The sequence below is a fragment of the Mobula birostris genome, chromosome 6 (assembly GCF_030028105.1).
Source record: "Mobula birostris isolate sMobBir1 chromosome 6, sMobBir1.hap1, whole genome shotgun sequence".
In the NCBI taxonomy this organism is placed as follows: Eukaryota; Metazoa; Chordata; class Chondrichthyes; order Myliobatiformes; family Myliobatidae; genus Mobula; species Mobula birostris.
This window is the reverse complement of record NC_092375.1, coordinates 65,354,538-65,380,869: the sequence shown is the minus strand read 5'-3', so window position 1 is coordinate 65,380,869 and position 26,332 is coordinate 65,354,538. Positions and strand designations below refer to the sequence as shown.

Sequence of the window (26,332 nt, the reverse complement as noted above, 5' to 3'; positions counted from 1 at the left end):
AGTCGGCTATGGTCGGGTACTTCCAATGTATCGACAGTTGTCAGTGCCTGGAGGTTTATGGCGGAGAGAGTTTCTCCCTTCTGCCACCTGCTTTTGAGGACTATCAGGAGTCGATCGGAACTTTGAGACTTTTTTTTACCGTTCCCATGGTCTGCCCTTTATCAAATTATGGTATTGCTTTGCACTGCTGTAACTATATGTTATAATTATGTGGTTTTGTCAGTGTTAGTCTTTGGTTTGTCCTGTTTTTTTTGTGGTATCACTCTGGAGGAACATTGTACCATTTCTTAATGCATCCATGCATTTCTAAATGACAATAAATGAGGACTGAGTGTCCTCATAATCTAATACTTTGGACCGGAAAACCAGAAGTTGAATATTACCATCACGGAGTGAACTTTACCATCATGACTGGGCTTTTTCAGCATCTTAGCTGCTCTCCCGACCATTATCGGTACATAGACCCCAATGGGAATTTTGCTCAAACAAGTTGTGCTAAAGGACCTGTTTCCATGTGCTTAACTCTGTGACCCTATGAATCAATTGAGGAAAAAATGCATTAAAGGAATAAGAGCTGAACAAAACACATCCACCAACAACTAGTACTTCAAGGCACTGGAAAAATATCACCACGTTTTGGGTGTTATTGAAAGCCTGAGTTCCAATGCATCATGAGCACACAGATGGCCTGCAGAAGTGGCAAAAAGAGAGTACTGCCTTTCAAACTACTCTCTGCTCACTCTACTCCATCAGGTACCTTCTTCCCTACCTATGGAAGAATCTGAAATCCTCACATTGGCTTCATTCTTCTCCTTGTGACACACAAAACCAGAGAGGAGGCAAGTTATCCTGAGGAATGGCCAAAGGCAAAAGATTGACGATGGTTATGATTAGGACTTGCACAGCTGCACTAGGAATAAGGTACAACTCCAGTCAGAAGAGTGATTCCCCCTTGCTCCTGTTCACTTTAGTTTTACGGGGTGGGGGCGGGGGCTCCAAGATGGGAATTGTTTGCCTGACCTCTCCTCTGAAGTTCAGCTCTTGTGTTCATGTTTGCATCAAGGCTTCTTAACGTGAGTAGTCTCAGCAGAATCTGGGCATTGGTGTACAGTTTTAATCTGGTTAGTGATGACAACTACATCATGCTGCTGGTTGAGCAGATCAGTGGGGTGATACCTGTTGTTTTGGCTTTGCCCTTATTTATTCATAAGGGGCATACCGGGCAACTTTCTACGTGGGAGATGAGATTAAGGTTGTACTGGAACATCTTGTCTATAGACAGTATTCTGCAGCACAAGGTCTTAGTGCAATAGTCAGGATTCCATTACAGTACATAACTTTTTCACATACAATTGAGGAGACTTGTGCATCCGCCTGATTCATCAGACATGCCCTTAGTTTATTTTCTTTAACAGTGCAGTCCTCTTCATTTGAATCTCTGAAAGCTTGAACCCACCCTTAAGGGAAGGGCAAGGGTGCAGATACTGATCACTTATAGATAATAATTAACCAACTAGCAGGGTTGTTTAAAAATCTTAATGCAATCCTTTAAGATTAATCCACTTCTAACTCAAATTACTTTCAGAATAGACGCTTAATTTTCAAGAAAAAATGTACACTCTTTTGCCATAATTTTAATATTTGACAGTTATTTCTATCATTTGTATCATTCCATTATACAAGTTATATTGGGAGCTGGGTCAACTTGCTATTAACCAAGTTATTACAGTTTCTTTTGGTCTGAAATGTGATGATGGTTAAAGGCAATGTATGCTGTAATTATCAACCCCCAGTCTGTAACCCAAGTGCTTCACTATTATTTTTTATGGTTGATAGAGTTCAATTTCAAACAGATTTATAGAAAAATTTCTTAGACTGCTGGGTTAATCCTTCCCTTCTTCATGGACAGCTGAGCAAACAGATGGAGATCTGCTGAGCTGAGTATAAAAATAGTCATTTTAATGATTAATGTATTTTTCTTATTTACACTGGATTTACCTTTTTTTCTCTGTGGTTTGCTGTTTTCAGCTTCTGTCCAAGGTCCTTGGGAGCGAGCAATATCACCCAACAAAGTTCCCTACTACATTAAGTAAGTACTATTTTAAGACTGTACATGCTCATTGCACATTTAGCATATAAACTAAAAATGTCTCAGAAACAAATGTAGCTTATTAAATAGGCTCAAGGTGTGTATTCGTGTTACACTTAAGTACTGTGTAGGTGAATGATCCCCAGAGTCATTTTGCCAGAGTGGGAACTATGATAGATTTTATGCATGGAAATCCCTCATATTGAATTGAATCAGCTCTAGTCTTGCAGTGGTACACAGCAAATGGACTAGCAGATGCCAAACTCGCACCACCTGGGCAACCAGAAATCCTGGCTTGTGTTGCATCTGGCATACATGGGTCAGAGTGTGTTTCAAACCAGAGATCTAGATACACTGCATCGAGTGAAATCCAAGCACAACCTTCACTTACATTGTCTGAAGTCTAGAGTAGCTGTTTTTAGACTTCCATAGATCCAAGCACACTGAATTGTGACACTGAGAATCCTGGCATGCTTCATCTAGGTTAGCAAATGTAACTGCATTTAAAATAACAAAGATCCAGACACTATTTACTGATGCCATACAGCCAGGTTTAGACTACCCAATCTGGGTGTTTGATTCATCTGGAAGAGCAAAGATTTTGACACACCACAGTTGGGTATTCAGTCACAAGTCAATTTCTACAACTGCAACATCATGCCTAAATAGTATTGATGTTCTTATATAATTTAAGCTTTTGTTTACGTTATTTCAGTGTTTTGGTAAAAGAAAATACATTGTGTGAGTTATTCCATTAGCGCTATCTACGCAAATTTTCTTAATCCCTTTCAAGGGGCCTTATTTCTTCATGCCAGCATATCACTCTTCTAAGCAAGTGTTCTTTTCTATTCCAGTGCAAAGACTGTGATCGGAAGTAAACTAAGGTCATCAGAGTGAGAAATTTAACTGCTTGTTGCCTAATAGATTTTGCTTGTAGTTTTTAGAAAGTTACCCTGCCATGCTTTATAGTTTTACTCACTTAAAAGCATGTGCTTTAGAAGCATTTTTGTCCCTGTGTGTTGCCTCTGGGTTGAATAAGTAATTATGGGAAGATAACCTTTTAATAAGAACTTACATTAAAAGCATTAGCATGCTTTTTTGACAAATTGAACTTACCTGACATGTGATTGACTGTACGTACTTGAAAGCAAAATTACTTTATCTTATCAATGGAGGCTGATATGTTCAGGGTTCAGTTGTGTTTGTGACTTAATCAGTTTCTTCACATAACTATATTTTTGGAACTTCACTCCAATGTAATTGCAAGGTATGTATGGGTTTGGAATATTTTGCTTTTCATCAAATGATGTAACACCACCAAAGGTCATCAATATAAATAAAGGTATTTTTGAAGTATTTTTACACTGATAAAGCCTCTGTGTAGGCGATATGTTATTTTGCTCTAAGAATGCAGCTTTAATAATGTGGATATTGTGCGAAGACTGTCAGCCAATCATATTTTTGATGAACTTGTGACAGAATGGTGAGTTCTTGTCTTTGTGACAGAACTGCTTGTTCGTGAGTGACTGAGGCTGGGAAGTTGTAAAAGAATGGGATGGAAAAGTATGGATAGTAATGGGTGACTTGTGAAAGTATTAGTTATTGTCATCACCTATATAGCAATTTATTATTGTAACCAAAAGTTGGTGTGTTTTCTAAAGATTTATACTGCTGTAAAAGTAGCAATGGTAACTGACAAAACACCCCAGACTGAGCTGGAACGAATTGCAAAATTCAAGGGCAATGTATCTAGCAGCAAAATCCCCGTTTAAGTTTAAAATAAAAAGCAGAAAATGGTAGAAGCACTCAACAGATCTGACAGCATCTCGGGACAGACAGTTAGACAGAACATTAAGGTTGTTCATTTTTCATGAAAATGTCTTGAGGAACATCAGTTTTTTGTCGTTTATATATAATTTGCATTTATACAGAAGCATTTAAACTGGCAAAATATTCAGGATTACACAGGGCATAGCTAAACAAATAGTACTTACTAGAAAGGGTGATGGTAGTTTGTTCAGGGAGAGTATTTTAAAGAGCCTACTCGATGAGAAAGAGAGATGGTGAAATTTTGGGAGAAAATAATAAATTTGGGACCTGGATTGCCAAAATTATGGCCTTGGGTGGTGGGCTAAAGGGATAAAAATGAGGTGAGGCTGAAGTTTGAGGATGGGTTGGAGTGTGGGAGGAAGTCACGATGATGGGGAGGGACAGAGCTACAGTGAATTGGACACAGAGCTGAGGCAATGGTAGAGCAATGAGTTGAAGGCTAATGGGAATGATTCAGGTTCTAGGAGGCAGTTTTAGATGAGTTCAAGCTCACAAGGAATGGAAAGCGGCAGCAGAGTGTTGGAGTCACCTAAATTGAGCAAACAGATGCAGCAGCAAGTTGGCTGCGTGCCATTGCAGATATCAATGGAATTGCTATTACTGTTGAAGAAGATATGAAAATCAGAAGTTCAGCCTGGTGTGATATAAGATGATTATTTGGTAGTGTGGTTCAGCTTGATGGAGGCTGGATTTTGGATGATAATGGGACAGAGTCTGTGATGGAAGTCAAACCCACAGTTTCAGTCTTCCCTGTGATCAATTGATTTGTTGGCTGTAGGACTGATGGATGAATCAGTATGTAGATTTGTAAATTGTGTTTCAACATACTATGCTCTAGTCATAATGCTGGTCATGTTGTTTTGCCTCTTATCGTGGTGAAAATCACGCAAGATCTGCACTTTATACCTAACCCTTATCAAATGCATCAACCAGAGATGTCATATGAAAAATAGTTGAGATAGTTCTTGTGGTGGCAGAGAGTTGTACACTTGGTTATTGCACTAAAGGCCATTGATATAAAGGATGAAGATCTTAAGAAATCCTTAGTTCCTGACTAGAACAGCTGCAGCTTGATACCTTAATATCCTTCATTAATAGTTTCATTACTTAGCAAGATGCTCTAGAAAATTTATTTATAAATTACAGTTTCGAAATAAAAACTGCGGATCCTGTGAATCTGAAACAAAAGCAGAAAACATTGGAAGTATTCAACAGGTCAGGAGGCTTCCACGGAAAGAGAAAGTGACTTTGAGTTCTGACAAAGAGTCATTGACCTTAAATGTTAACTCTCTCTCTCCATGGATACTACCTGACCTGATGAATGTTTCCAACATTTTCTGTTTCTACTTGCATGATTCTTTTAAAAATCATCAAATAATTAATGTTTTGCATGCTAGGGTTTCTAGCTTATATCAGGAATCATCAAGTGAAATTTAACAGATTATTGTTTAAGAATAAATCTCCTGGCTAAAATTGATGTAATTTAGTGTTCCAGTTGCAACATCAGACTGTGAATCTGACTGAAGCTCACTAAAGTTGTTTTATTAGCTTTAAAGTCAGCTAATGTGGTCTTTTATATATAATGCTCAATGTGTAGACTCCAGATACAAGTTTCATGACAATATAATCTACCTACAGGGAGGAATAAACCATCAGACAACACGTACCTTAATATATTCCTCGTTCTCCCAGATATAGCCATGTCATACAAGCCAAACGTGGTCTATCTGTTCTGAAATGACATCAAATTATCAAAGTATCTACAGCATAGAATTGGGCCATTCACCCCTTCTGGTCTATGCTAGTATTAATATTACACATAGTCCTTCTCTCATTCTGCTTTATCAAGCCTCTCCCAAAGACCTGCTTTTTTCCATATGAAATTTGGGGGAAGCAAGGAACCACCAATCAGCAGGAAACATGGGTGGAAATTACATATGGGTCCCAAAGAGCAGAGCACAGTTTAAGTCCAGGAAACCAGAACTGATTGTAATATGGATAATACACAATCATGGAGGACTTCAATCAGCAAAAAAAAAACAGTTAAATGAGCATTAAGGTATGAAGAGGAGAAGGAAATGGTGTTCTGAAACAGAATATTCAGAATAACTCTGGTGCTTCACAATGAAAAATGGTTAATTGACGTTGCAGAGTTAAGATTTCTCCAGCAAGCCACAATCGTAGTATAATAGGGCTTAGTATAGAAAGTGGAAATGATTTATTTCAGCCTGACAATTTAGTCACCTCTGACCTGATATACCATAGATTCTAGAATAATTCCCTCAGATTGGAAAGTTGGAAATGTAACCTCAGTATTTAAAAATGGAGAGTGAGAGAAGACTGGGGAACTACAGGCCAATTAAGCCTGATATCAATACCTGGAGAATTACTGGTATCTGTTTTTAAAGTTAGTGATAAAAGGACTCATCAGGAAATAATAATGGGAATTATGAATGTAGATTTATAAAGCTGTTAGAGATTTTTGGGTTGTGCCCAGCAGAACAAATAAATTAGTTGATATTGTGTCTTTCAACTCTCAAAGTCATTGATGCATTGCCATAGAGATTATTAAACAAAATTAGAGTGTATGGGATTAGAGTATAAATTATCCTAGCATGGATTGAGAACATGAAAGAGAAAATAGAATTAAGCGAGTCATTTTCACGGCAGGAGGCACTGGCCAGTTTGGTGAACAAAGCTGAGCCTCGTTTGTACATAATTTTTATCAGTGTTTTGGATGAGGAGATTACGTGATCTGCAAAGAGGGTGCAGAAAGGCTTCAGAATGAAACAGATAGGCTAAGTGAATGAACAAAGAATACTATGTGGAAAAAATACAAAGTTGTCCACTTTGGTAGAAAAATAAAAAGGCAAAGGATTTTTTTTAAAAACGATGGGAGATTGCAATATATTTGTGTTCAAAGAGACTAACGCATCCTTAGATTATGAAGACACGCAGTCCTCTTTTATTGTCATTTAGTAATGCATGCATTAAGAAATGATACAATGTTTCCTCCGGTGTGATATTACAAAACACAGGACAGACCAAGACTGAAAAAACTGACAAAACCACATAATTATAACATATAGTTACAACAATGCAACAATACCATAACTTGATGAAGAAGTCCATGAGCACAGTAAAAGTTCAAAGTCTCTCAAATGCCCCACATCTCACGCAGACAGGAGAAGGATGAAAAACTCCCCCTGCCATGCCCGACCACAGTCCGTCTCTGAGTCACCCAAAAACTTCGAGCCTCCGATCAGCTCTCCAACACCGAGTACTGAGCGCTATCTCTGTCTGAATGATTTGACCTCAATCTCGGTCGCCAACAGCAGGCAAAGTCGGGGATTTTGAGGCCTACCCTCCGGAAGATTCCCGACCACGCAGTAACAACAGCAGCGAACGAGCATTTCAGAAATTTCTCCAGATGTTCATCTGTGCTTTCACGTCCCTCTCCATCAAATCAGAATTGTCCACGGCCCCTATTTAACGGATACGATATCATTTTTCATTGGAGGGCTGCGCACGCGTGGTGCGCCGCTCTCTCTCCTCCAGCCAAGATCAGTGATTATTAAAAATTACCCTGTAAGTATTGCAAGCAGTTAGGAAGACAAGTGGTATGCAAGAGAACTTTATTGTAGGGCCCAGGTGAGACTACACCCAGATCACTGCGTACAAGTTGGTTCTCCCTATCTAAGGAAAGGTTTACTTATGTAAGAGAGAGTACACCAATCTTTCACCCAGCAGGTGTTCAATCATATAAGGAGAGTTTTTAAGAAATTTTCTTTGAAGGGATGTGTGCTTCATTAACTGAGCCAACATTTAATTTTCCCTTCCCAATTGCCTTTGAGAGGATTGGGTGAGCCATTCTTTTGAACCAGTGCAGACCTTGAAGTGTGGCCATACCCACAATGCTATTTGGGAAAATGTTCCGGGATTTTAACTCAGTGCCAGGGAAAGAACAGCAATATATTTCCTACAACACACATCAAATTTGCTGGTGAACGCCGCAGGCCAGGCAGCATCTCTAGGAAGAGGTACAGTCAACATTTCGGGCCGAGACCCTTTGCCAGTCTTGACGAAGGGTCACAGTCTCAAAATTCTGTGATTTTCTTCATCCTGGACAGAGCTGAGAAGAAATCTCTTCACCTGGGGTCTTGTGAACCCTTGGAATTCTGTCCCCAAAAATGTTCTGTTTGTTCAGTGACTGAGTACATTTAAGATGGAGACTCGTGTTCTTTTAATTAGATATTGACAGAATGAAACTGTCAGTATAATAAAGTAATGCTGAGGTGAAAGATCCGTCACAATCTTATTGACTAAGAGTATAGGTATGAGGGGCTGTGTGGTCTACTCCTAAATACTTTTCCTTAAGTGCATCTGTGTTACTTTTCTCAGCTATTTAATGAGCTAATGTGTTCCATGTTCTGAACAACCTGAGTGGAAGTTGTTCCTGAAATGCACACTGAATTTATTGGGGATGATCTTAAAATTATGGCTCCTAACTTTGGTCTGCCCTAGAATTGAAAGTAATATCTCAGGTCTGTTCAGAATGTTGAAGGCCTCAATCAGAGACCCCTCAGTTTTCTGTTTTCCCCAGTGAATTCCCACCGATGCCTGTTAAATCTTCTTTGGACATCATTTCCTCTCGTTGCTGGTGTCATACTTCTGAACTATATTTTCACCAGAGGTTTTAAATGATTTAAAGCAAAAATTCAAATTAGTGCAATTGGATGTTGTTGAATGAACATCTGTATATTTCTACTGCAACACATAAGTATAAATAATGAAGCCTTGTCACGTAAGCAGGTCAGGTTCAGTCAATTATATTTCAGACTGCAAAATGACCAGAAATTTGCTGATTAAAGGCAAGGATAGGCCATTAAGTCTTCTTTGCCGGTACCAGTCATAATAGTAAACATATTATGATAGATTTTTCATTGAACACAATCACATTTATCTGGTAGCTGGTATAAATCTAGACTGCTCTAGGTTGCAGCTTGCATGATCTGTTTATTATTTTTTTCCCATGTTTTTTTTATGTATTAGAAGGCAAATCAAAATGTTCAGATTTAAAGTACAGGTACTGAAAAGTTTCCCATTGTCAATAGTCTGTACATGTGCACTTCCCAAAATATCACAGCTGGCTTTCCCATTGGTTCACAGAGAGATTCACAAGTAAATTTAGAGCTGTGTTAAAATTCTATTTCTAACATGTTAGAATTTCCCCACAACAATGCAAAACAGTAAACACGAGAACGTCTTCAGATGCTGGAAATCGAAAGTAACACACAGAAAATGCTGGAGGCAGCATCTATGGAAATAAATAAACAGTTGACATTTTGGGCCGAGACCCTTCTTCAGGATTGAGGATGCTTTAACATTTTATTGCAAATGGCTGAATGCACATTAAGATTTGCTAAATGCAATACAATCTCAAATTAATCCTTTGAATTGCTCCAGTACAGGCTAGCTTTTGATCATGCATGCTAAGCCTATTCCTTGACTTTCTTTGCCCTCCCAGTCTGCTCTATCTGCCATATCAAAGAAACTGGAGATAGAATGCACAATGAATGGGTGGTCGAGTTTGTCTCGAGCAAGATGGCCTGACAGCTGGCCCTTGTAATTGTGTAAACACAGACTGAGTTATCACCAGTGGTTCCATAGGAAGCCACAAGCACCAAGTTGCCTAACAATAATTATGGCCCAAACTTCACACTTCCACAATCTGAAAATGTTTAAAAACTCTTAAAGTTTTTGACAAGAAGTGACAATCTATCCCAGTCTGGTTTCAAGTCAAGAGCAGAGTATCATGGAGGTGAGACCCAAGAGGTACACAGCCCTTATGCCTGCTGTGGCATTGCAATATCACTCTGGCCATCTCCTGGATCAGGTAGCATGGGCATTTGAACCCATCCCACCATGAAAGAAGCATGGTGAGGACACAAATGGTCGGGGTGGAATGAATTACAGCTCAGGTCTAAATCAAGCATGATTTAACTGAATGCAGTTATTTCCACTCCAAAGTTAAAACTTCCATGACATTTTAGGATTAAGAACATGAATCTGATTCTGCCCAAATATTCCATCCCACCTGGGACCACGTACCACTTATTTGGACAGAACCTCATGTTCCCTCCTTGTCCTATCAAACATTCTCTCTATCAATCCAAGCATTCACAGGCTTTTCAATTAACTTTTATGCAGCAAGATTTTGAAAGCGCCTGACGACTCATCTTTCACATTGGGCTTCACTTTGAAATGGATACATCTCAACTGTTTTACCAGCACCCCCACTCCCCCAATCCCCTGCTCAAATAACTTTCAATTTAAGAATACATCAATGATTCTGAAAATAATCACATTTTTAAAGTGAAAATTCAATTGTATAAGACACCCAATAGGGAAATATGTCAAACAATTCATCAAGTGTATGCAGAAACAATGTTGAAGGCTATGAACAAAAATCTACTTTGAGTCTTGAAAAAGCTTTGAAAAAGTTATTTTGTATTCAAATCACAGAGAAGGCAAAGAGACACTACAATGATTACTTGAGAGATTGAAGGAATTTTTATTAAACATTAATAAATTTAAATGCTAATAACTTCAAACCTTTATGAAAAGAGTCATTTTGAGGATAACATTTCCCTGACTTGTGAATAGAAATGGGATCGCTGTTCTGGATAGATGCCAGGTTTGCATTGTTCTGTCAGCAAAAATTAATTTTCAATGAACTTTAGTCACTAACAAATTCCAAAACTGAGAAATGTTGAATAATGGTTTAAGAAATGCATCACACTGCAAATGCCTCCGTGCTTGCATGATTTTCCTATTAAGTTAATAAACCACGTTATTGCTTAAATCCAATTCAAATGAAATGACATTTTTGCATTCAATTTTAGACGTATTTTTAGAGGCATTTCTGAATATGGTGGTTTGTGATAACAAGGAAGTGTGTGTCAAAACAAAAACAAACCTCCCTCACTGGCTTACTGGTCAATTCACCATATGATGTTTGCATCAATTCACAGACATAAAAAATCCAAAATTCTCATCCCATTCTGCACCAAATTGGAGCAACAAAGGGAGTGAATCTTTTATTGTTCTTGATCAGTACTATGTGCTGACCAACATGAATATTTTGCTATCTCATGATAAATCAAATCTTGTGATAATATTCCTCACAGATAAACGTGTCTCTGCCAGTCATTGATTAAAGTTTAGCTGCATAATGATGCCTATTTGTCCTTGGTGCAGTTCAGATATGTATTTGGATAAAATATTTGGGCTGAGTCACCCCATGCTAGTCAAGTTCAATGTTTTATCCTGGTCAGAATGGGTCCTCTGTTTTCCATGGATGGCAATGGATTTACAGCATGGCAAGCATTTCTTATTTGGTCTTCTGTATATGCTTCCAAGTGTCATTGAGTGTGGAAAGAAATACAAGTGCTCAGGCTTGGGTCAGCTTCTGATTGACTTTGGTCAGTTCATTTAATCTCAACCCGACACCTGTATATTGAATAATACTATCCCACACCTGAACAGTCCCTGTTCTCCTCCACCCCTCACCTCATACATCATCCCCTTCCTAATGGGATGTCCACTTTTCACATTCCTGCTGGTTAAACAGCAAATTATTCACAGTCTAGCCTTGCCCTTTGGAAGCTGATGAGCATTCCCAAAATGATCATGTTAAGACAAGGACTACTATTACATGCCCTTATTCTTTAGTTTGTGATTTGGAAGGGGTAAATGGCTCTTCAAAATCCTTTTAACTTTCTTAGGCCAAAAATAATTTTACTTATTCTACAGGAACTATTTAGCTGACCTCTCTTTATTTGGGACTGATTGCAATCTAGTAGCAGTGGCCAACATTAAAGTTGACTGGGCATTCAAGATGAAAATATCCCAAAAGAATCCCTCCTTTAAAAAAAATGAAAAACTTAACGGTGAATATAGAATACATTTCTCAACACAGTCTGGAGAAAATGCATTTTACAGAATGTTTTCATGACGTATACAGGGAACTGCTGTCTGCTGCAAGAAGGCATTCTTTTTCATATAGTTACACACCGTTTCCAAGTTTCTTTTATATGTTTTGTGTTGAAATGCAAGCTTGTATCTCCAAGTTTCTGCATTGCAGAAAATATCAGGAGTTTCTGCATTGGCTATCACTATTTCTCTGGAACACATTTTTGGATTTTTTTTTGCACTGACTTAATACTTAATTTTGAGTTCATTATACTTGGGGTCCTTTAGCCAGCAGCCCTATCGTAAATCCATTGCAAGTTAGGTGGGGGGGGGGGCTGGAACATAAAATAATTCACTGAAAAACTTAATTAATTTTGTTGTTCTTTGGAGCTAATGTTTGAGGAACCATGCAAGAAAATTATTGTGCAAGGCAGTGGATAGATCTGAAGGAAGAATTAGTCAAAGACAAGTTTATTGTTATATGCAAAGTACATTATGCACAGGTGCAATGAAAAGCTTACTTGCAGCAGCATCAGCTGCACATAGCACTTCACAAGAGAAACATAAATTAAATGTAAACACAGTTTTTACAAGAAAGCACCCAATTGGAACAATAGAAGTCCACTTTACTGCAGATGTGATAAAAGTGGCCACAGTTTTGTGAAACTTGAGAGATTAGGGTTGTGTCATTCGGTTTCTTGTGTTTGAAGGTAACACTGAAATTGACCACTCAGCATTCAGTTGCAAGGCTCTGGCTTTTCATTCATTTGAACCAGTTTTCAGAAATGTAAGGGTTAGAGTTCATAATTGTGTGACCGTTATTACTTGTGAATTCAGCTTTTTGTCAATAACATGTCTGAATGGTATGTTAACAGAGTGAAATGTTCTCTGCACTTCACAGAAGAATTATCAATCAAAATAGTGCCCAGATTCATAGAGGAGATAATAGGAAAGTTGACCAAAAGTCCAGTGACGAAAGAATAGGTGTCGAGGGGTGGGGGAGGCATGAAAGAGCAAGGGGAGCATAAAGGCAAGGGGGTGTGGTTTAGAAAGGAATTCTTGAGTGTGAACCTGAAGCATAGCTGCCACTGCTTGGAGAATATCGAGAGGGTTAATTTGAGGGAGCACAGATATCTTTGAGGGTTAATAACATTATTGATGGAGATTAGGGCATGACCATGAGTGAATTTGAGAGCAAAGGACAAAATAATTTAAATAGATATTGCTTCATTAAGAGCCATTGTAAATCAGAAAGCACGGATGTGATACATGTTGGAAGAGAGCAATAACATTTTGGAGACCTCAGATATGCAGTGTTGAATAAGGGGTGGTTTGTAGGTAAAAGCCGTTTGAAATAGTGAAATCTAGGGAAACAAAGATGTGGGTAAAGTATCAGCAGCAGATCAGCTGATGTAGGGCAGAGCTTTGGGATACAGGTTCCCCCCCCCACATCCGAAGGTAGAGCATTCCTATGAAGCAGTTCGTAAGCCGGAATGTCGTAAAGTGAGGAAGCAATTACCATTTATTTACATGGGAAGAATTTGTGAGCGTTCAGACCCAAAAATAACCTACCAAATCATGCCAAATAACATATAAAACCTAAAATAACAGTAACATATAGTAAAAGCAGGAATGATATGATAAATACACAGCCTATATAAAGTAGAAATACTTTTCCACAATCATTGCCAAACTGTCCACCGTAGCAAAAATCTCATGCAAGCGCTCTCGGCAGAAAATCTCACGCAAGCACTGTTGGCAAAAACACTCTCCAGTAACCTTTAAGCTATGAAGCTGCCAAATCATACCAAATAACACGTAAAAATACACAGCCTATATAAAGTAGAAATAATGTACAGTGTAGTATCACGGGAATCGGGAAGACATCGAGCACACTGATGATGGTGTGTTAGGCTGCGTCATCGGAGTTTGGGTGGTGCAGTGGCCCCCACCCTCCGGGCAGTGACCCAATACCGATCCGTGAAGAATGTGGGGGTACAGTGGTAGCCGGGAGGCACACAGCACATCTTTAAGAAAAAAGCCGAAATAAACATGCTAATTAATTAGGTGCCGCCCAGCACGTAACTGTCGGCCCAGATCGAAGATGATTGCCGATTGCGTTGCCTCTGATCTGGGCCGACATTTACGTGCCAGGTGGCACCTAATTAATTAGCTTGTTTATTTCAGCTTTTTTCTTAAAGATGTGCTGTGTGCCTCCCGGCTACCGCTGCATTCTCTGCAAATCGGTATCTGTCCGGGGCCCGGGGGTTGGGGTGGTGGGACACTGAGGTGTCATCTCGTCGTCTGTTTCCATTAAGGCAGGCAGGCCATCTTCTTCTATGCCTGCCTGCCTCGATGTTGAAGGTCGAGGTTCATCGTCTGCTGTGGCTGATGTGGAAAGCTTGCTTGACTGCTAGCCTTGCACATTTTTCTATCATACAGTTTTTTGTAAGCACTCAAACCATCTTCATATATGCCCTAAACCAACGTACCCTTTCAAAATTAAAGTCGTACTTTATCATTGCAGCGAAAATCTCGCGCAGTTGATTCATGTTCAGTTCCTGGATGACTTCACTTTCGATCCGTTCGCTACTGCTTTTGGTTTTGATTGTTATCCTTTCCTCTTCCAATTGCATCAGTTCTTCATCTATCAGTTCTTGGTCATGGGATGCCAAAACCTCTTCAACATCATCTTTGTCAACTTCAACAAGCCAAACTCACTTTGTCCTTACCTCGTTCACCACGATCGAAACGTTTAATTATGTCTAGTTTAATGCTAAGTGTAACACCCTTACAAGCTCTTTCAGGCTTTTCCGATACTTTTGAACTCATCTTGCTAATGGCTGCTCACAGGCACGTGTTTAAGCAAGGCCGGCTAGAATGCAGTTCCGAATCCGGAGGAGAGCAGGACACACTGCCTCTTATCACGCGCTGCCTTTTTTCGCAACAGTGAAAACACCTTCTGTTAGCGAAAACAGGGAACTAATGTAGGTCTTTCGTAACAGTGAGGTTTCGTAAAGCGAACGTTCGAAAAGCGGGGGACACCTGTAAATGGAAATGTTAAAGATTAATCTGATGGAAAGTGGAAATTACTGTGGGGTGTGGACATTACAAAAAATGAATGTGTGGGAGGTTGTGTGGTCTGAAAGTTGACAGTTGAGGAAGAGTTTGGAGAAATTAAATTGGTAGCTGTAAAGAAATGGACAGGTGTTTCAAAGAATGTCATGGATCACCAACATCACTTCCTGTTCCCAGTGAACCACCGCATTGCAGACGGGTAACTGAAGTTCTTTATTACATACACATATAGTAACACATCTTCCCCCTTTAAAGGAAAAACAGATACAATACTATGTCCTCATAAAGCTGCAAGACACAATAATGCTTTCCCACGAAGATATTTACATTAACTTCAATTGTAATGAGCAAATACAGTCTTTTATCCACTCAGTTACTTTCAATTCATTTCTGTAGTAGTTTAATGATCCTTTTTTATCTGCTATTTGTTTCCACAGATGTATTGCTTTTATTTGCTGTGTTCAGTCTCTGATCAACATTTTCATTTGTCTCACATCCTTCTGCCAAAATCCTGTCTGTTTGTCTCTGTTCTTGTCTTTGCTATGTGACCATGATTCACTCCACGAGCATCAAAATGGAGCCCTGGACTGCATCCATGTGAACAGTGAGCCTTTACACAAGTTCCAGCTGATTATGTTTTAATTCACAGAGCTCCTTCTGTTGGCTGTGTATCATAGATAGCAACTCCTCCTGCTGGTTTGTGTGGAACTGTTGCTGTTGTTCTACCTTTGGGTCTGAGTGGTCTCCCCATTTTCCTTTTTATTTTCCCTCTTCAACTTCAGAGAGAATTGTGGAGATACAGTATTTTTGATTTTCAGTCTTTAACTGAAGTAAATGAGAGTCAGATTTTAAAGCTGCATGATGTGAAAGCAAGACTGGTGACTTCTTTCTCATGATCACGCTGTTCAGCATTGGCATCCTGACTGTCATGCTGATGTAGTTGGTATGGATGTCTATGGACGGTGGAGTTCTTGTGCTTCTCATGCATAACCTCTCTGGAGCTCTCATGGATGCTGTTACGATTTTCCTGATTTACCTCAGGTAAGCATCCGAGCCCCTCAAAGCCATCTGCCAACTCTTCCATGAGTGTTGCGTAGTCATCTTTGGTCTGTGAAGTATCTATGAAAACTCTTTCCACCAGGTTGAGCTTTTCACATGCGGTCAGAGCTAGTATTGACTGTACTCTCTTATCTATAATCAGTAGCTGTGTCTTTAGGTGCTGCCCCCTTGTGGTTGAAGGTCACCATATAGCCCCCTCCCACTTACAGGAAGGTTCTCTCCAGTATAGCCTGCCACTTTTAACTTAACTGGGTAAATCTTGCTCATTACTTTGAGTGTCTTGTCATCATTGATGGACAGCATATTCACCTGGGCTCCAGTGTTCAGCTTGAATGGAATTACTGTCTCATTCACAGTCACTGGAACAATCCATTCTGTTTTATTAGCACCAGCAGTCTGTCGAGAACCCACAAAGACTTCCTCCACTTCCTTAGCAACTGTGTACAACTTTCTCTTACTAGCCCCCACTGGGCAGCATTTTGCAAAATTCTTCTTCTTCCCCCACTTATTGCAGAACTTTTCATTAGCAGGACACTTCTTTGGGATGTGCCTTCCTGCACATTTGCTGTTTGATCCTACCTCTTTGCCATGCTGTTGCTTTGGGAAATGCATTGTGCTTGTGCCCCTCTGTTTTCACAGCATGCACTGTTGTTCCTGCCCTCTGCAGTTCCTTAGCTTGAGGTCATGTGGCCTCCGCTACCCTACACACATCCGCAGCCTTTTCCAGTGTTAAATCTTTTTCATGGAGCAGTTGCTCTCTAAGCCCATTATTTGAAGTTCCACAAACTATTTTGTCTCTATCTAGTGGGTCTCTCAAATTTCCAAACTCACAGGATTTTATGTGTGAAGGTTAGCTAAGCATTGGGCAAAGCTAACCCCTTGCTTCTGGTCACAGGAAAATAACTTAGATCTTTCAAACGTTATGTCTTTACTTGGGACAAAATACTCCACAAACTTATTCATCAGAATGACCAATGTCAAGGCTGTCGCAACAATTTGAAAGCTGCTATAGGTGTCTGACTGGCAGCTTCTCTTTGTCACAATCTAGCATCTCTTTCTCAGTAGCACATGGCAATCATTTATGCTCCGTGTTTAAACCTCATGCCCACCTGTGATGTTATGTTTGTTCTTCATAAGGACAAACAGTGTGGGTATAAACACTAGCACCTACTTATTTACAGTTAATGGCTGCCAGCTCAACATGAGCGCACGCAACCAGCAGCTCACCAACGTCACTTCCTGTTCCGCTTGAACAGCCTGCATTGCACACTGGGAACTGAAGTTTTTTATTATGTACACAAATCATTATACAGTACTTATTGCATTTAGTATCAAAGAATGAGAGAGCTCGGTTATTGCTCTGAGATACTGGAATGTTCTGTACTCAGCTGTTAAAGCAAATCTGCATTCTTCCTGATTACACACAATGCAATGATTGCTTGTAGATCTTGTTATATTCAATATTCTAGCCTAGAAGGAAAAGCAACATCAAAGTCCATATCTTTTACAAGTTGTATATATGTACTGTGCCAGTGGGAAAGCATAATTACCTTGCCTAGTTTTAAAAGAACACATTATATACTAAATATGAAATTGAATTCATATGATTTTTTGGATGTTTCTATGAAATTATGTGATATGCCTTTTGAATCATAAGGAGCTCATTCGTCTTGACTTCTAATGTCTATTGTTTTCACTCTGACTCCAAAACTTAAGAATCCATTTACTCTAAGTCACCATCATTGTTGCTGCCTTTGTTTCTGGCAGTCCCTTAAGAATGACTTGTTTCCACTCTAGTTTTGTGGGTTGTTGGATGAAGCCAATGTGTTAATAACACACTCTTCCATAAATGGGGCTTTAACTGCAAAGGTGACAGATAGGGTGGGTGGGTAACTGTCATTTTGACAGTGTTGCCAAGAATGTCTGACATCAACCTCGTGGTGGTACTTGTGCCGCCAAGAAAGAGCTTATACATTCAACCCTCACTCTGGACGAGCAAGGGTATCACCTCAGTACACAGACAAAGTCCTCAGCTGAGTTGGAATCTTGAGGTCAATTTTGCCCTGTCATTTGAAAATAAAATCTCTGTTCAAAGGACAGCATGTGAGACTTCTTGACATTCAGTCCACCGTCAAAACAGCATTTTAGCTTATTGTTCTTATTGATGATTGTAAGTATGTCATTCACTGATAATGAAACAGTGACAACATCTCAGTTTATTGTCTGCAGAGCAGTTTGGAACATTCTGTGGATATTAAAAGAAATTATAATATAATATAATTATTACACACACACACACACACACACACACACACACACACACACACACTAGTTTTTTTCTGATTGTTTAACCAGTCAAAGGGTTGGTGGACAATTTAAACAGATGTGATCTGATTAATTTTTTTTCACGGTGTAATGAACATCAACTTGCGTTTCCTAACTGCAAAACAATTGTAGTGATCTAAACTGGGCAGCATTTGTCTCTCTTTCCTCATTGATTCTCCTGATTGATAATATCTGGTTCAAGCAGTTAAAGTCATTATTTGGGTAAAACACATCCCATGCAAAGCTGTGCTGTTCATAATGTAACTTATGCTAACCTGTGTTGTCCCTTGATCAGGCAAGGCTTTAACTTTTTAGGTTTCTTTATTAAATTAAGTAGGAATGCATTATTAGGTAATCGTTGCAGCTGCATTGGAGCTAGTGGGCCGCATTTTGGTTGCTCGAGGAACCCGGGCACAAGATTGATGAACTGGAATCTGAGCTGCAAACACTACAATGCATCAGGGAGGGGGTAAGTTATCTGGACCCTTTGTTTCAGGACAGAGTCATGCTCATTGGATTAATTACTTCAAATTTAGTCTGTGGCCAGGGGAAAGAAGTGAGTGAGATAGGTCGGAGGATTCAAGAGATAGTGCTGAAGCAACATCAACCCTTGACCTTGCCCAACAGGTCTGAGATTTTTGCCCCCTGTGTGGAAGAGAGGTGGGGGGGGGGAGCTTTAGGAAGGATGAGCAACTGAACCTTGGCATCATTCAAGAGGAAAGAAAGAAGAGCTGTAATTGGGATTATTTTAGTCGGGAATAGATGCAATTCTCTGTCACAAGGATCAAGAGTCCTGAAGGCTGTGTTGCCTGCCTGGTGCCCGGGTTCAGGACATCTCAGCTGACCTGCAGAGGAATTGGAATGGGAGGGTTAAGATCCACTTGTCATGGTCCGTTGGGTATCAATGACGTAGGAAGATCAAGCAGAGGTTCTGCTGAGGGAATTTGAGCAGTTGGGGATGAAATTAAAACACAGAACTGAAAAGGTAATGATCTCTGGATCGTTACCTGAGCCAAATGCAAATTGGCACAGAGGTGATAGATCAGAGAGTTACATGCATGGCTCAAGGATTAGAATGGGAGAAGTGGGTTTGAATTCTTGGGACATTGGCATCAGTAGTGGGATAGAAGGGAATTGTTCCGATGGGATAGGCTCCATCTGAATCATGCTAAATAGTATGGGGTGGTTCAACAGCTTGAAAAGTATGGATGAAGTAAAATGGAAAGAGGGGCAGGAGAGGTTACTGAAGTCTCCAGAATAAGGAATAAAATAGAATGTTTGGAAAGGGATAAAAATGCAATTTCAGGTAGCATGGGGTTAAAATTGAGAAGGGTGATGAATACAAGACTGTAGCCGTTATATTTGAAAGCACACAGCAAACAAAATAATGTTGATAAAATTATAGCATAGTTGGAAAATGGCAGATATGATGTTGTGGGCATTACAGTGTAGTGATTGAAAGAATTTTCTGGTACACATCCTGCTGAGAAAACATGCATATGGGGCGGGTTGGCTCTGTTGGTGAAAATGAAATTAAATCCTGAGAAAGGACTGACATAGGATCAGAAGATATAGGATCCTTGTGGGTAGTGTTAAGAAACTACAAGGGTAAAAACACCCTGAAGGGAGTTACATACAGGTCTCCTGACAGTACCCAGGATGGGAGGTACAAATTACAATGGGATGTAGAAAAGGCACATTAATAAGAGCAATATTATGATGGTCATGGGGGATTTCATATGCAGGTAGATTGGAAAAATCAGATGAAGTATTCTAAAGGGAGGATAAGGCAACCATGGCTGACAAAGGAAGTCAAAGACAGTTTAAAAGAAAAACATAGCACATACAATATAGCAAAAATTAGTGGGAAATTGGAGGATTGGGAAGTTTTTAAAACCAACAGAAGGCAACTCAAAAAGCATTAAGGAGAGAAAGGGAATGAACTTTTATAGCCAATTATATAAAAGAGGATACCCAAAGATTTTTCAGATATACATATAAAAAGTAATAGAGAGTCAGGAGTGGACATTGGACCACTGGTAAATGATCCTGGAGAGGCAGGAATGGGGGAAGAAAGAAATGGCAGATGAATAGATTAAATATTTTGTGTCAATCTTCTCCGTGGAAGACACCAGCAACATACCAGAAGTTCAAGAAAGTCAGGGGACAGAGGTGCTTGTAGTTGCTATTACTGAGGAAAGATGCTTGGGAGGCTGAAAGACCTGAAGGTTGGTAGGTCACCTGGACCAAATGGCTGACACTCCATGGTTCAGAAAGAGGTAGCTGAAGAGAATGTGGAGTTATTATTAGTGATCTTTCAAGAATTACTAGATCTTGGAATGATTCCAGAGGACTGAAAAATCATAAATGTCACTCCACACTTTAAGAAGGGAAGGAGGCAAAAGACAGGAATCTATAGGCTAGTTAGCCTTTAATGCTTGGTAAGTTGTTAGAGCACTATTAATAAGAATGAGGTTAGGGGTACTTGAATATTATCTAAGGTCAGCATAGTTTCCTTAAACGGAAATCTTGCCAAACAAAGGAAAGTCTGAGGATGTTGCCCATCTGGATTTTCAAAAGGTCTTTGACAAGGTGCTGCACATGAGGCTAAGTTATAACAGGAAAGTTACTGGCATTTGTAGAAGATTGGCTGACTGGCAGGAGGCAAAGCATGGGAATAAAGGGGGTCTATTTTGTTTAGCTGCTTGTGACTGGTGTTACGCGGGAATTGTGTGTTTGGGCCACTTCTATCCATGTTATGTGATTTGGATGATGGAGTTGATGGCTTTGTAGCCTAGTTTGTGAATGATACAAAGATAGGTGGAGGGGCAGATAGTGCTAAAGAAGCAGGGAGACTGCAGAAGGATTTCAACATAGTCAGAGAAGTGGCAGATGGAATACAATGTATGTTCATATATTTTAGTAAAAGGAATAAAGGCATAGACTGTATTCTAAATGGGTAGTAAGTTTTAAAAAAAATCAAAACTGCAAAGGGACTTGGGAGTCCTAGTGCAGGAGTCCCTGAAGGTTAGCTTGCAGGTTGAGTCAGTACTCAGGTAAGTAAATTGAATGTTTTTGATTTTGCATTGATTTTGAGAAGTCTAAGATATAAGAAAAGTACATGAGACTAGGACATTAAAGCAAGGATGTAATACTGAGGCTTTATAGGGCATTGGTCAGACCACATCTGGAGATGTGTGAGCAGCTTTGAGCCTCGTATCTAAGAAAGGATATGCTTGCTTCGGAGAATGTCCTGATTTGGTTTATAAGAATGATTCTGGGAATGAAAGTATTGATATTTGAAGAGCATTTGATGACTCTGGGCCTAGATTCACTGGAGTTCAAAGATACAAAGTACTTGATTATCAAAGTATGTATGCATTATACAACCATGAGATTTGTCTTCCCCACATATAGCCAGGAAACAAAGAAAACTATGAAACCCATTGGAAAAAACATCAACTCCCCCACACAAAAAAAAACGATTTACACAAACAGTATTAAAAAATGAGTAATAAACAGAATATAAAACATAAAAGCAAAAGAGTCCAGGCATATTCAGTTCAGCTCAGTTCAATACATGCAGGATGCCACGATTCAAAATCACCCAAAATAGCAACATAAAAGGAGTGACCAGATACCAGAAACACATCATAATGTGAAGTACAGAATCTAATCCACAAACTGCGTCACTTAAACCTTGCCTGAGACTCAGAAATCCGGCACCATCCTCCAACAGCTATGAGGGAGAGAGAGACCATTCGAACACGGGGACCTTCCTTTAGGAGCAGAGAGGGAGAAGGGAGACAGGGACCATCACAGGCAGATGCCTTCCTCCAGCAACAGCTGGCAAGAGGTTAGTAGACTGCGCTGAACAACCACACGCCTTCCTCACTTGCCGCGATGAATTCCATCTTCTTTAGTGCAGAAAAGGAGTTTAATCGGAGGGAAAAGGAGTCAGTCATGGGCTCGTGCCTAGTATGCAGGCTCCTTAGCCTGGAGGCCACACAGTTTATTGGAAGCCTTACAGAACCCTCTCTGATACAGCAAAAAGCAAGATCACTCAGTCAGCTCAAAAACACACCACTAAAATGTAGATCACAGGCTCCAATGTCAGCAGAACCACATTTGAGAAGAAAAATATGTGAAAGAAGTAGTTTCGTGAACCGTCTGGAAGATGTTGCCCTTGGTCGCATTGTTCACTGGTGCCATTTTCTTCCGGAAGAATAATGGGATCTCATTGAAATTTGCTAAGTGTTGTTCGCTTGGATAAAATGGAAATGGAGAGGATGTTTCCAATGTTGAGAAAGTCTAGGACCAGAGGGCACAGCCTCGAAAATAAAAGAATTTCTCTTTAGAACAGAGGTGAGAAGGAATTTGTTTAGCCAGAGGATTGTGAATCTGTGGAAATGATTGTCACAGACCGCTGTGGAGGATGTCATTGGGTATATTCAAAGCAGGGGTTGGTTGTTTCTTGAGTAGTAAGTGCATCAAAGATTATAGGGAAAAGGCAGGAGAATGGGTTTGTGAGAGAAAATAAATCAGCCATGATTGAATGGCAAAGCTGACTTGATAGGCCAAAAAGCCGAAATTTGCTCCTTTGCCTTAAGGTCTTATATTTTTTCTCTGCCTTCAAAACACTGCTTATTCCTATGACTGCTTTTTGACAGTAGAACTCATCAGATCTCAATGCATACCTTGTACTGGTTGCTTTGCTTCTCTAAATTATGTCACTGACTGCCACACATTTAGCTGCCTTGGTCCCATATTCCAGAATTAATGAAATATCTCCATTTGTTGACCTGTATCTCCTCTTATCAGAAAATGTCTTTGCCAAAGCTTTCAGTCACTTAATCTATTATTACTTTTGCAACTTGGTGTTCAATTTCATTTGATTAAAGCTTCTATGAAGTGCCTTCTGAGATCTAAATTCACAATATAATTTCAAGCTGTTGTCAATATTCACACACCTCTTCTTCACCTTCAGTGAAAACAATCATATGAACTTTGGTGCTGTATTTGTGAAATTAGGATCTGTGACTGAATGCCATGAAAGATAAAAAAAAACATTAAGTCAAATGAATTGCAGCCCGTAAAAACAGAAGTATGTATACGAGCTTGAAAAATACTGTGAGTTTTGTAAAGGGTTGTCCTTTACATTTCTTTAAAACAAACTTTAGACATTTTTGAGCAGCAGCCAATTGCGATCTGAAGCGTGAGAAGACATAGCTCACTCAGGTTTACTGATTGAGTACACAAAGCATCGATTCGCAGCAGTTTGGTGGTTTGAGCAGCAGCCGATCGGCGATCGGGATTGATTGGCAAGAACAAAGAAGGCAGTGGCAGGTGAAGTGGCCTTTGTTGGAGTGGACAGTCATAGAGTGGGAATTTTGAGGATTTAGCTCTTCAAGACTTCAGCAAGGAGAGGCTCAAGTGACAAAAAGCGATTTTTTCCCCCCACAGTTTATTTATTGTTTTTCCTACATTATAGTTGGTCATTTAGAACAGTAGGGATGCCAGGCAGAGTAGTTGAATGGTTCTCTTCTAGGATGTGGGAAGACAGGGAGACCTCCAGTGTCCCCAATGACTTCACCTGCAAGAAGTGCACCCAGCTGCAGCTTCTAACCCACCGTGTTAAGGAGTTGGAGCTGGAACTGGCTGAGCTTCCAATCATTTGGGAGGCTGAGGGGGTGATATTTACAACATATAGAAAGGTAGTTACGTCAGAGATGCAGGACACACAAAACTGGCTGACAATCAGGAAGGGGAAAGGGGTTAAACCACCTTGGATACTGTTGGGGGTTGATGAGCTACCAGAGGAAAGTCACAGCAGTCAGGTCTCTGGCACCAAGTCTGGCTTTGTGACTCAGAAGGGAAGAGTGGAGAAGAGGTGAGCTGTGGTTTTCGGGGATTCATTAGTTAGAGGAACAGAAAGGAGGTTTTGTGGACAAGGATGAGATTCCTGGATGATACGTTGCCTCCCAGGTGTCAGGGTCTGGGGCATCTCAGATCGAGCCCTCAGCATTCTTAAGTGGGAAGATGTGCAGACAGAGGTTGTGGTCCATGTAGGTACCAATGACATATGTAGCAAGAGTGACGAGGTTCTGCAAAGTGAGTTCAGGGAGTTAGATGCTCAGTTAAAGGGTTGGATCTCCAGGGTTGTGATCTCAGGATTGCTACCTGTGCAATGCACAAGGGAGGCCAGAAATAGGAAGATCATACGGTCTAACACATGCCTAAGGGGTTGATGTAGAAGGGAGGGCATCAGATTTTTAGATCATTGGGCTCTCTTCCAGGGATGGTGGGACCTGTACAGAAGAGACGGTTTGCACCTGAACGGAAAGGGACTAATATCCTAGTGGGAGGGTTTACTGGTGCTGCACAGAGGGTGATGGTGGGGGGGTAGTTGTAAGGGTTAAACTAGAGGATTAGAGTAAGAAGGACTAGATACATTTGCACAGGATTTGATAACTAGAAGGCACAGTTAAGGTAATTGACAAAAGAACCAGCAATGAGATCAAAACAGTTTATATTTGGCTAATTATATGGTTATTTCTTCAGCGGTTTGAACGAGGCACGACTGCGCAAGCGCGTGGAGGTCGGCCAGTGAGAACAGTGGGAAGAGTTTAAAAGCAAGCAGAGTTTAAAAGGTGACAGTTATTTCTTCAGCAGTTTGAACGGGAGTCAGGAGAGGGAAGGGCAAGAAGCAGTTGCTAGAGAGTACCCCCAGTGGCTGTCCCCTACTTAACAATAAGTATTCCTGCTTGAGTACTGTTGAGGGGAATGGCCTACCTGGGGGAAGCAACAGTGGCTGTGCCTCTGGCACAGAGTCTGGCCCTGTGGCTCAGAAGGGCAGGGAAAGGAAGAGGATGGCAGCAGTGATAGGGGACTGTATAGTTCGGGGGTCAGACAGGCGATTCTGTGGTGCAGGAAAGAAACACGGATGGTAGTTTGCCTCCCAGGTGCCAGGGTCTGGGATGTCTCTGATAGTGTCCACGATATCCTGAGGTGGGAAGGAGAACAGCCAGAGGTCGTGGCACATATTGGTACCAACGACAGAGGTAGGAAAAGGGAGCAGGACCTGAAAACAGACTACAGGAAGTTCGGAAAGAAGTTGAGAAGCAGGACCTCAAAAGTAGTCATCTCAGGATTACTGCCTGTGCCACATGACAGTGAGTAAAGAAATAGAATGAGGTGGAGGATAAATGCGTGGCTGAGGGATTAGAGCAGGGGGCAGGGATTCAGATTTCTGGATCATTGGGACCTCTTCTGGGGCAGGTGTGACCTGTACAAAAAGGACGGGTTGCTCTTGAATCCGAGGGGGACCAATATCCTGGCAGGAAGGTTTGCTAAGGCTACTGGGGAGAGTTTAAACTAGAATTGCTGGGGGGGTGGGAACTGAACTGAAGTGACGGAGGAAAGGGAGGTTGGCTCACAAATAGAGAAAGCTTGGAGACAGTACGAAAGGGAGGATAGGCAGGTGATAGAGAACCATCGAACCATAGAACACTATAGCACAGAAAACAGGCCATTCGGCCCTTCTAGTCTGTGCCGAAAATTTATTCCACTAGTCCCATTGACCTGCACCCAGTCCATAACCCTCCAGACCTCTCCCATCAATGCATCTATCCAACTTATTCTTAAACCTAAAGAGTGAGCCTGCATTTACCACATCAGACGGCAGCTCGTTCTACACTCCCACCACTCTCTGAGTGAAGAAGTTCCCCCTAATGTTCCCCCTAAACCTTTCCCCTTTCACCCTAAAGCTATGTCCTCTCATATTTATCTCTCCTAATCCAAGTGGAAAGAGCCTACTCGCATTTACTCTGTTTATACCCCTCATAATTTTGTAAACCAAATCCCCCCTCATTCTTCTACGCTCCAAGGAATAAAGTCCTAACCTGTTTAATCTTTCCCTGTAACTCAACTCCTGAAGACCTGGCAACATCCTAGTAAATCTTCTCTGCACTCTTTCAA

General features: G+C 40.5%; 1 protein-coding gene across 13 annotated transcripts in view; it reads left to right on the top strand.

The window, feature by feature from the left end:
- dmd (dystrophin) overlaps positions 1-26,332 on the top strand; it is a 1,961,093-nt gene that overhangs the window by 1,819,209 nt on the left and 115,552 nt on the right. For 7 of the 13 annotated variants that reach the window (XM_072260552.1, XM_072260556.1, XM_072260551.1 and 4 more), the window contains 2 exons: positions 2,029-2,089; positions 2,944-2,982. In XM_072260552.1, the coding sequence (XP_072116653.1) occupies positions 2,029-2,089; positions 2,944-2,982 (100 nt within the window). The remainder of the gene's footprint in view (positions 1-2,028; positions 2,090-2,943; positions 2,983-26,332) is intronic. The other 6 variants (XM_072260560.1, XM_072260554.1, XM_072260563.1 and 3 more) reach the window with 2 other exon arrangements.